Raw genomic sequence first — 11,543 nt, 5'->3', positions numbered from 1 at the left:
ACGGGCTGTGAGAAGATGTAGAGACGACACATATCTAGAGGGAGAAAGCCTGGGGGTTGATGGGTCTGGAGCTGACTGATGGAGGTCTGGGTTGGGTGTAGAGGGAGAAAGCCTGGGGGTTGAGGGTGATGGAGCTGACTGATGGAGGTCTGGGTTGGGTGTAGAGGGAGAAAGTCTGGGGGTTGAGGGGTCTGGAGCTGACTGATGGAGGTCTGGGTTGGGTGTAGAGGGAGAAAGCCTGGGGGTTGAGGGGTCTGGAGCTGACTAATGGAGGTCTGGGTTGGGTGTAGAGGGAGAAAGCCTGGGGGTTGAGGGTGATGGAGCTGACTGATGGAGGTCTAGGTTGGGTGTAGAGGGAGAAAGCCTGGGGTTGAGGGGTCTGGAGCTGACTGATGGAGGTCTGGGTTGGGTGTAGAGGGAGAAAGCCTGGGGGTTGAGGGTGATGGAGCTGACTGATGGAGGTTTGGGTTGGGTGTAGAGGGAGAAAGCCTGGGGGTTGAGGGTGATGGAGCTGACTGATGGAGGTCTGGGTTGGGTGTAGAGGGAGAAAGTCTGGGGATTGAGGAGTCTGGAGCTGACTGATGGAGGTCTGGGTTGAGTGTAGAGGGAGAAAGCCTGGGGGTTGAGGGTGATGGAGCTGACTGATGGAGGTCTGGGTTGGGTGTAGAGGGAGAAAGCCTGGGGGTTGAGGGTGATGGAGCTGACTGATGGAGGTCTGGGTTGGGTGTAGAGGGAGAAAGCCTGGGGGTTGATGGTGATGGAGCTGACTGATGGAGGTCTGGGTTGGGTGTAGAGGGAGAAAGCCTGGGGGTTGAGGGTGATGGAGCTGACTGATGGAGGTCTGGGTTGGGTGTAGAGGGAGAAAGCCTGAGGGTTGAGGGTGATGGAGCTGACTGATGGAGGTCTGGGTTGGGTGTAGAGGGAGAAAGCCTGGGGGTTGAGGGTGATGGAGCTGACTGATGGAGGTCTGGGTTGGGTGTAGAGGGAGAAAGCCTGGGGGTTGAGGGTGATGGAGCTGACTGATGGAGGTCTGGGTTGGGTTTAGAGGGAGAAAGCCTGGGGGTTGAGGGTGATGGAGCTGACTGATGGAGGTCTGGGTTGGGTGTAGAGGGAGAAAGCCTGGGGGTTGAGGGTGATGGAGCTGACTGATGGAGGTCTGGGTTGGGTGTAGAGGGAGAAAGCCTGGGGGTTGAGGGTGAGGGAGCTGACTGATGGAGGTCTGGGTTGGGTGTAGAGGGAGAAAGCCTGGGGGTTGAGGGTGATGGAGCTGACTGATAGAGGTTTGGGTTGGGTGTAGAGGGAGAAAGCCTGGGGGTTGAGGGTGATGGAACTGACTGATGGAGGTCTGGGTTGGGTGTAGAGGGAGAAAGCCTGGGGGTTGAGGCTGATGGAGGTTGTAAGAGCAGTCAGTTTGTGTTGACTTGGCTAATGTGGTGGATATTTTGGTATCTGTGTGGTCCCTGTTTTAAAACCAATGGAGGGCGAGGTGACTGGGCTCCCTGAGACAGTGCATAGTGGGATAGGATAGGACCTCCAATGACATTGACTTTCTCTTGCCTGTGATAGCGAGAGAGAAAGATATATATATATTGGGTGAAATACCACAGTGTGCCATCACAGCAGCAAGATTTGTGACCTGTTGCCACAAGAAAAGGGCAACCAGTGAAGAGCAAACACCATATTAAATACAACCATATTCATGATTATTTATTTTCCCCTTTGTACTTTAACTATGAGCACATCGTTACTGTAACGGATGTCGTTGGTGGAAGAAGGTGAGGACCAATGCGCAGCGTTGTACATGTTCATCTTTTTTAATGTAAACTGAACACTGAATAACAAAACAACAAATAAACAACCGGAACAGTTCTGTCTGGTGCAGACACACAAAGACTGAAAACAACCACCCACAAAACACAACAGAAAACAGGCTCCCTAAATATGGTTCTCAATCAGGGACAACGATTGACAGCTGCCTCTGATTGAGAACCATACCAGGCCAAACACAGAAATAGAAAATCATAGAAAAACTAACATAGACAACCCACCCAACTCACGCCCTGACCATACTAAAACACAAGACAAAACCAAGGAACTAAGGTCAGAACGTGACAGTTACAGCACTGTATATATACATAATGACATGTGTAATGTCTTTATTCTTTTGGAGCTTGTGTGGGTGTATTGTTTACTGTTCACTTTTTATTGTTTATTTCACTTTTGTTTATTATCTATTTCACTTGCTTTGGCAATGTTAACATATGCTTCCCATGCCAATAAAGGCAGCAACTACAGCAAAGCTATCGATCGCCATGTTTTTCTTTCTTCATTCTCTACTATAGGTGTGACAACAGCAGTATGCCCATTGCCAATGGGTACCAACATGGCAGTTCAACATGGCAGGTCTGGCAGTTCAGGAAAATGAGTTTTTGAGATAACCAATGGGTACCAACATGATGCCCAACATCACATTCCTTATTCATGACTTCAAACAGCACTCATTTTAGAGTGAAAGACAAGGGAAGACAGAAAACGTCCTGGATAAAGACTGGTCGAGGGGACGAACGGTCAGATACAGAGAAGTTGAAGGTGGAACCTGCAACTCCCAGACAGTTGTGAAAATTCTGAGCAAAAATCTCAAGAGTTTAAATAACTGAATAACTTTCATACCTTTTCTTACACAAACAGTGCTTCAACGTAAGTGGTATTGACAAGTTACGGAGTACCACAGTATGAGTCATATTACCCATAAAACCTAGCGGTCAAACAGGGAAACGTTTCCAATCATTTTCCACCATTCATTTCAGCCATAGTGGAAGGGCAGTGTTTCGTGACTTTTATCAATATGTTCGCCTGCACTTACCCGCAAAAAAGTGTTCATGTTAATTAGCTGCTATTGTGGCTTTTATAAAAAACTACAAATACTGTACCATTGTGATCTGGACGAGACTTGTGAGAAGAATCTCTGTAAGAATCTCTGGATTAACTATCTAATGTTAGCTAAATGTAGTAATGGCTAAATATCTTTAAATGGACAATTCTGTCAATTTGGGTATTATGACACCTCCACTTTGGGGCTCTATTGGGGCATGGATGTGGGTGGGATAATACAACTAGAAGGAATAGAACGGGCTCCCGAAGCCTGAGTAGAGAGGGAACATGGTTTAAGAAAGGAGCAGACGCTTCAGGAGGTTTGAGTTTGATTAATGACCTGTCATTTTAGAGGAAATTGACTAACTGGGAATGTGAGATTGAAAGATGTTTAGATGGGAAGAGATTGAGAAGAGAGCGGACTAAGGGTGGGTGGATTGAGAAGAGAGTGGACTATGGGTGAGTGGATTGAGAAGAGAGTGGACTATGGGTGAGTGGATTGAGAAGAGATTGGACTAAGGGTGGGTGGATTGAGAAGAGAGTGGACTAAGGGTGGCTGGATTGAGAAGAGAGTGGACTAAGGGTGGGTGGATTGAGAAGAGAGTGGACTAAGGGTGGCTGGATTGAGAAGAGAGTGGACTAAGGGTGGGTGGATTGAGAAGAGAGTGGACTAATGGTGGGGGGATAGAAGAAGGTAGTTGGAAAGAAGGAGGACAATCGGTTTAGTGGTAGGATTCGGCGCTCTCACCGCTGCAGCCCGGGTTCGATTCCCAGTCAGGGAACTACTCTTTGGGGTGGCAGGTAGCCTAGTAGTTAACGCATTGGGCCAGTAACCGAAAGGTTTCTGGATCAACTCCCCGAGCTGACAAGGTAAAAATCTGTCGTTCTGCCCCTGAACAAGGTAGTTAACCCACTGTTCCCCGGTAGGCCGTCATTGTAAGTAAGAATTTGCCATTAACTGCCTAGTTGAATAAAGGTTCAATTTAAAATAAAATTTTAGAAACAGTGGGTGAACTGAAGGAGGTAGTTGGAAATTGGGAGGACTAAGGGGGATATAGAGTCTGACTGATGTCTGTGGGGTATTGGAAGCTGCAGGAGCAAAACCCCAGAGAAGATAACCCTACCCTCACTACTGTTACATTTACATTTACATTTGAGTCATTTAGCAGACGCTCTTATCCAGAGCGACTTACAAATTGGTGCATTCACATTATGACATCCAGTGGAGCAGCCACTTTACAATAGTGCATCTAAATCTTTTAAGGGGGGTGAGAAGGATTACTTTATCCTATCCTAGGTATTCCTTAAAGAGGTGGGGTTTCAGGTGTCTCCGGAAGGTGGTGATTGACTCCGCTGCCCTGGCGTCGTGAGGGAGTTTGTTCCACCATTGGGGGGCCAGAGCAGCGAACAGTTTTGACTGGGCTGAGCGGGAACTGTACTTCCTCAGTGGTAGGGAGGCGAGCAGGCCAGAGGTGGATGAACGCAGTGCCCTTGTTTGGGTGTAGGGCCTGATCAGAGCCTGGAGGTACTGAGGTGCCGTTCCCCTCACAGCTCCGTAGGCAAGCACCATGGTCTTGTAGCGGATGCGAGCTTCAACTGGAAGCCAGTGGAGAGAGCGGAGGAGCGGGGTGACGTGAGAGAACTTGGGAAGGTTGAACACCAGACGGGCTGCGGCGTTCTGGATGAGTTGTAGGGGTTTAATGGCACAGGCAGGGAGCCCAGCCAACAGCGAGTTGCAGTAATCCAGACGGGAGATGACAAGTGCCTGGATTAGGACCTGCGCCGCTTCCTGTGTGAGGCAGGGTCGTACTCTGCGGATGTTGTAGAGCATGAACCTACAGGAACGGGCCACCGCCTTGATGTTAGTTGAGAACGACAGGGTGTTGTCCAGGATCACGCCAAGGTTCTTAGCGCTCTGGGAGGAGGACACAGTGGAGTTGTCAACCGTGATGGCGAGATCATGGAACGGGCAGTCCTTCCCGGGAGGAAGAGCAGCTCCGTCTTGCCGAGGTTCAGCTTGAGGTGGTGATCCGTCATCCACACTGATATGTCTGCCAGACATGCAGAGATGCGATTAGCCACCTGGTCATCAGAAGGGGAAAGGAGAAGATTAATTGTGTGTCGTCTGCATAGCAATGATAGGAGAGACCATGTGAGGTTATGACAGAGCCAAGTGACTTGGTGTATAGCGAGAATAGGAGAGGGCCTAGAACAGAGCCCTGGGGGACACCAGTGGTGAGAGCACGTGGTGAGGAGACGGATTCTCGCCACGCCACCTGGTAGGAGCGACCTGTCAGGTAGGACGCAATCCAAGCGTGGGCCGCGCCGGAGATGCCCAACTCGGAGAGGGTGGAGAGGAGGATCTGATGGTTCACAGTATCGAAGGCAGCCGATAGGTCTAGAAGGATGAGAGCAGAGGAGAGTGAGTTAGCTTTAGCAGTGCGGAGCGCCTCCGTGATACAGAGAAGAGCAGTCTGTTAGGTGACCAGACAACCACCACTCTCCCCTAACTGATGGTCTACCTCCCCTCCAGACAGCCAGCCCTCTCCTCTAACTGATGGTCTACCTCCTCTCCAGACAGCCAGCCCTCTCCTCTAACTGATGGTCTACCTCCCCTCCAGACAGCCAGCCCTCTCCTCTAACTGATGGTCTACCTCCCCTCCAGACAGCCAGCCCTCTCCTCTAACTGATGGTCTACCTCCCCTCCAGACAGCCAGCCGTCTCCTCTAACTGATGGTCTACCACCCCTCCAGACAGCCAGCCGTCTCCTCTAACTGATGGTCTACCTCCTCTCCAGACAGCCAGCCTTCTCCCCTAACTGATGGTCTACCTCCCCTCCAGACAGCCAGCGCTCTCCTCTAACTGATGTTCTACCTCCTCTCCAGACAGCCAGCCCTCTCCCCTAACTGATGGTCTACCTCCCCTCCAGACAGCCAGCCCTCTCCTCTAACTGATGTTCTACCTCCTCTCCAGACAGCCAGCCCTCTCCCCTAACTGATGGTCTACCTCCTCTCCAGACAGCCAGCCCTCTTCCCTAACTGATGGTCTACCTCCCCTCCAGACAGCCAGCCCTCTCCTCTAACTGATGGTCTACCTCCCCTCCAGACAGCCAGCCCTCTCCCCTAACTGATGGTCTACCTCCTCTCCAGACAGTCAGCCCTCTCCTCTAACTGATGGTCTACCTCCCCTCCAGACAGTCAGCCCTCTCCCTAACTGATGGTCTACCTCCCCTCCAGACAGCCAGCCCTCTCCTCTAACTGATGGTCTACCTCCCCTCCAGACAGCCAGCCCTCTCCTCTAACTGATGGTCTCCCTCCCCTCCAGACAGTCAGCCCTCTCCTCTAACTGATGGTCTCCCCTCCCCTCCAGACCCCTCCCCTCCAGACAGCCAGCCCTCTCCCCTAACTGATGGTCTCCCTCCCCTCCAGACAGCCAGCTCTCTCCTCTAACTGATGGTCTCCCTCCCCTCCAGACAGTCAGCCCTCTCCTCTAACTGATGGTCTACCTCCTCTCCAGACAGCCAGCCCTCTCCTCTAACTGATGGTCTACCTCCCCTCCAGACAGACATCCCTCTCCTCTAACTGATGGTCTACCTCCCCTCCAGACAGCCAGCCCTCTCCTCTAACTGATGGTCTACCTCCTCTCCAGACAGCCAGCCCTCTCCCCTAACTGATGGTCTCCCTCCCCTCCAGACAGACAGCCCTCTCCCCTAACTGATGGTCTACCTCCCCTCCAGACAGCCAGCCCTCTCCTCTAACTGATGGTCTACCTCCTCTCCAGACAGACAGCCCTCTCCCCTAACTGATGGTCTACCTCCCCTCCAGACAGCCAGCCCTCTCCTCTAACTGATGGTCTACCTCCTCTCCAGACAGCCAGCCCTCTCCTCTAACTGATGGTCTACCTCCTCTCCAGACAGCCAGCCCTATCCCTAACTGATGGTCTACCTCCCCTCCAGACAGCCATCCCTCTCCTCTAACTGATGGTCTACCTCCCCTCCAGACAGCCAGCCCTCTCCTCTAACTGATGGTCTCCCTCCCCTCCAGACAGTCAGCCCTCTCCTCTAACTGATGGTCTACCTCCCCTCCCCTCCAGACAGCCAGCCCTCTCCCCTAACTGATGGTCTAACTCCCCTCCAGACAGCCAGCCCTCTCCCCTAACTGATGGTCTCCCTCCCCTCCAGACAGCCAGCTCTCTCCTCTAACTGATGGTCTCCCTCCCCTCCAGACAGTCAGCCCTCTCCTCTAACTGATGGTCTACCTCCCCTCCAGACAGTCAGCCCTCTCCTCTAACTGATGGTCTAACTCCCCTCCAGACAGCCAGCCCTCTCCCCTAACTGATGGTCTACCTCCCCTCCAGACAGCCAGCCCTCTCCTCTAACTGATGGTCTACCTCCCCTCCAGACAGCCAGCCCTCTCCCCTAACTGATGGTCTACCTCCCCTCCAGACAGCCAGCCCTCTCCTCTAACTGATGGTCTACCTCCCCTCCAGACAGCCAGCCCTCTCCTCTAACTGATGGTCTACCTCCCCTCCAGACAGCCAGCCCTCTCCCCTAACTGATGGTCTACCTCCCCTCCAGAAAGCCAGCCCTCTCCCCTAACTGATGGTCTACCTCCTCTCCAGACAGACAGCCCTCTCCCCTAACTGATGGTCTACCTCCCCTCCAGACAGCCAGCCCTCTCCCCTAACTGATGGTCTATCTCCCCTCCAGACAGTCAGCCCTCTCCTCTAACTGATGGTCTACCTCCCCTCCAGACAGCCAGCCCTCTCCCCTAACTGATGGTCTACCTCCTCTCCAGACAGACAGCCCTCTCCCCTAACTGATGGTCTACCTCCCCTCCAGACAGCCAGCCCTCTCCCTAACTGATGGTCTATCCCCCCAGACAGCCCCCTAACTGATGGTCTACCTCCCCTCCAGACAGCCAGCCCTCTCCTCTAACTGATGGTCTACCTCCTTTCCAGACAGCCAGCCCTCTCCCCTAACTGATGGTCTCCCTCCCCTCCAGACAGCCAGCCCTCTCCCCTAACTGATGGTCTACCTCCCCTCCAGACAGCCAGCCCTCTCCTCTAACTGATGGTCTACCTCCTCTCCAGACAGCCAGCCCTCTCCTCTAACTGATGGTCTACCTCCTCTCCAGACAGCCAGCCCTCTCCCTAACTGATGGTCTACCTCCCCTCCAGACAGCCAGCCCTCTCCTCTAACTGATGGTCTACCTCCCCTCCAGACAGCCAGCCCTCTCCTCTAACTGATGGTCTCCCTCCCCTCCAGACAGTTAGCCCTCTCCTCTAACTGATGGTCTACCTCCCCTCCCCTCCAGACAGCCAGCCCTCTCCCCTAACTGATGGTCTAACTCCCCTCCAGACAGCCAGCCCTCTCCCCTAACTGATGGTCTCCCTCCCCTCCAGACAGCCAGCTCTCTCCTCTAACTGATGGTCTCCCTCCCCTCCAGACAGTCAGCCCTCTCCTCTAACTGATGGTCTACCTCCCCTCCAGACAGTCAGCCCTCTCCTCTAACTGATGGTCTAACTCCCCTCCAGACAGCCAGCCCTCTCCCCTAACTGATGGTCTACCTCCCCTCCAGACAGCCAGCCCTCTCCTCTAACTGATGGTCTACCTCCCCTCCAGACAGCCAGCCCTCTCCCCTAACTGATGGTCTACCTCCCCTCCAGACAGCCAGCCCTCTCCTCTAACTGATGGTCTACCTCCCCTCCAGACAGCCAGCCCTCTCCTCTAACTGATGGTCTACCTCCCCTCCAGAAAGCCAGCCCTCTCCCCTAACTGATGGTCTACCTCCCCTCCAGACAGCCAGCCCTCTCCCCTAACTGATGGTCTACCTACCCGCCAGACAGCCAGCTCTCTCCCCTAACTGATGGTCTACCTCCCCTCCAGACAGACAGCCCCCTCCCTAACTGATGGTCTATCTCCCCTCCAGACAGCCAGCCCTCTCCCCTAACTGATGGTCTACCTCCCCTCCAGACAGCCAGCCCTCTCCCCTAACTGATGGTCTACCTCCTCTCCAGACAGACAGCCCTCTCCCCTAACTGATGGTCTACCTCCCCTCCAGACAGCCAGCCCTCTCCCCTAACTGATGGTCTACCTTCCCTCCAGACAGCCAGCCCTCTCCCCTAACTGATGGTCTACCTCCTCTCCAGACAGACAGCCCTCTCCCCTAACTGATGGTCTACCTCCCCTCCAGACAGCCAGCCCTCTCCCCTAACTGATGGTCTATCTCCCCCCCAGACAGCCCCCTCCCTAACTGATGGTCTACCTCCCCTCCAGACAGTCAGCCCTCTCCTCTAACTGATGGTCTACCTCCCCTCCAGACAGCCAGCCCTCTCCCCTAACTGATGGTCTACCTCCCCTCCAGACAGCCAGCCCTCTCCCCTAACTGATGGTCTACCTCCCCTCCAGACAGACAGCCCTCTCCTCTAACTGATGGTCTACCTCCCCTCCAGACAGACATCCCTCTCCTCTAACTGATGGTCTACCTCCCCTCCAGACAGCCAGCCCTCTCCTCTAACTGATGGTCTACCTCCTCTCCAGACAGCCAGCCCTCTCCCCTAACTGATGGTCTCCCTCCCCTCCAGACAGACAGCCCTCTCCCCTAACTGATGGTCTCCCTCCCTCCCCTCCAGACAGTCAGCCCTCTCCTCTAACTGATGGTCTACCTCCCCTCCCCTCCAGACAGCCAGCCCTCTCCCCTAACTGATGGTCTAACTCCCCTCCAGACAGCCAGCCCTCTCCCCTAACTGATGGTCTCCCTCCCCTCCAGACAGCCAGCCCTCTCCTCTAACTGATGGTCTCCCTCCCCTCCAGACAGTCAGCCCTCTCCTCTAACTGATGGTCTACCTCCCCTCCAGACAGTCAGCCCTCTCCTCTAACTGATGGTCTAACTCCCCTCCAGACAGCCAGCCCTCTCCTCTAACTGATGGTCTACCTCCCCTCCAGACAGCCAGCCCTCTCCCCTAACTGATGGTCTACCTCCCCTCCAGACAGCCAGCCCTCTCCCCTAACTGATGGTCTACCTCCTCTCCAGACAGCCAGCCCTCTCCCCTAACTGATGGTCTACCTCCCCTCCAGACAGCCAGCCCTCTCCTCTAACTAGTGAGCTCAAGGTCTATCTCCCCTCCCCTCCCCTGCACCTCCCTGCCCAGGCAGAGTGCACTCTGTCAGGCATCAGCCGGCCCTAACGGCCCCCTGCCCACACAATCACAGCCAGTGATTACCCGCCACGCCGTCACGGACAGATGGGTAGCCAGAGATACAGCTGACCCACAGAGAAGGAGGTGATTTTTAAAAACTTGTTTGGAGCGTCTGTGTGTGTGTATGTGTACTTGTGCGTGAATGTGTGTGCGCATCAGTGGAGGCTGGCTCATAATAATGGCTGGAACGGAGTGAATGGAATGGCATCAAACACATGGAAACCATGGAAACTATGTGTTTGATGTATTTGATACCATTCCACTCCAGCAATCACCACGAGCCCGGCCTCCCTAATTAAGGTGCCACCAGTCTCCTGTTGCACCCATGCATTAGCTCAACAGTTAAGGTGTGTTTTTCTCCTCCATCACAGTGTGTGTGTGCGTGTGTGTGTGTGTGTGTGTGTGTGTGTGTGTGTGTGTGTGTGTGTGTGTGTGTGTGTGTGTGTGTGTGTGTGTGTGTGTGTGTGTGTGTGTGTGTGTGTGTGTGTGTGTGTGTGTGTGTGTGTTTGTGTGTGTGTGTGTGTGTAACCCACCTGTCAGGGTGTGTTGTTTCTTCTCCATCACAGTGTGTGTGTGCGTGTGTGTGTGTGTGTGTGTGTGTGTGTGTGTGTGTGTGTGTGTGTGTGTGTGTGTGTGTGTGTGTGTGTGTGTGTGTGTGTGTGTGTGTAACCCACCTGTCAGGGTGTGTTGTTTCTTCCTCCAGGGTGTGTGTGTTGGTGAGCTCTGTGGTGAGCTCTGTGGTGAGCTTTGTGGTGAGCTGATAGGCTTCCATCGGTTTCCTGACAAAAAGACAGCACACCCACGAGCCCGGCCAAAACAGACAGATTAGATGGATAGATAGATCTCCCATCATCCCCCTCGACCTCTCTGTCTCCCTGCCCCTCTCACCCACACTGACCCCACCCAGAAGTGACAGATAGATTAAACTGACAGATTAGATGGATAGATAGATCTCCCTCTGTCACTAACACCATCCCCCTCTACCTCTCTGTCTCCCTGTCCCTCTCACCCACAGTACCCCATCCAGAAGCGGCAGATTAAACAGAGACGGATGGATAGATCTCTCTCTTCACATCTCAAAGAGACAAACGGTTGTGATTGGAGAGATTTGGAGATTTGGAGACACATTGATTAGATGGATTGATAAATAGGTCTCCCTCCTCTCTCCCCCGTCCTTCCTCTCCTCCAAATTCATCCCATTCCAGGCCGAATGCCACAGAGCCCAGCCAAATTGGTCCATAGGGTTTGGACTAGGTGAAGGACTTCCGGCAAACACCATCGTTTTAATCCAATACAGCATATGTTTACTCTGTTGGTAATAATTGCTCTGCTTCTCAATATTCCCTGTACTGTCTCCTCACCGCATCTCTCCCTCATTCTATTCCCTCCCTCCTCATCTCTCCCTCATTCTATTCCCTCCCTCCTCATCTCTCCCTCATTATAGTCCCTCCCTCCTCATCTCTCCCTCATTC

General features: G+C 53.5%; 1 protein-coding gene across 1 annotated transcript; it reads right to left on the bottom strand.

Annotated features, from left to right (window-relative positions):
* Nucleotides 1-264: 264 nt before the first annotated feature.
* Nucleotides 265-10,843, bottom strand: LOC135574096 (uncharacterized). The gene is made up of 2 exons (XM_065024977.1): nt 10,746-10,843; nt 265-1,030 (listed from the first exon to the last, which is right to left on the bottom strand). The coding sequence occupies exons 1-2, from the start codon at nt 10,841-10,843 to the stop codon at nt 265-267; spliced, it is 864 nt and encodes a 287-aa protein (XP_064881049.1).
* Nucleotides 10,844-11,543: the final 700 nt, after the last annotated feature.

This window comes from Oncorhynchus nerka, linkage group LG11 (genome assembly GCF_034236695.1).
Source record: "Oncorhynchus nerka isolate Pitt River linkage group LG11, Oner_Uvic_2.0, whole genome shotgun sequence".
NCBI lineage: Eukaryota > Metazoa > Chordata > Actinopteri > Salmoniformes > Salmonidae > Oncorhynchus > Oncorhynchus nerka.
This window is presented reverse-complemented; position numbering and strand designations above follow the sequence as displayed.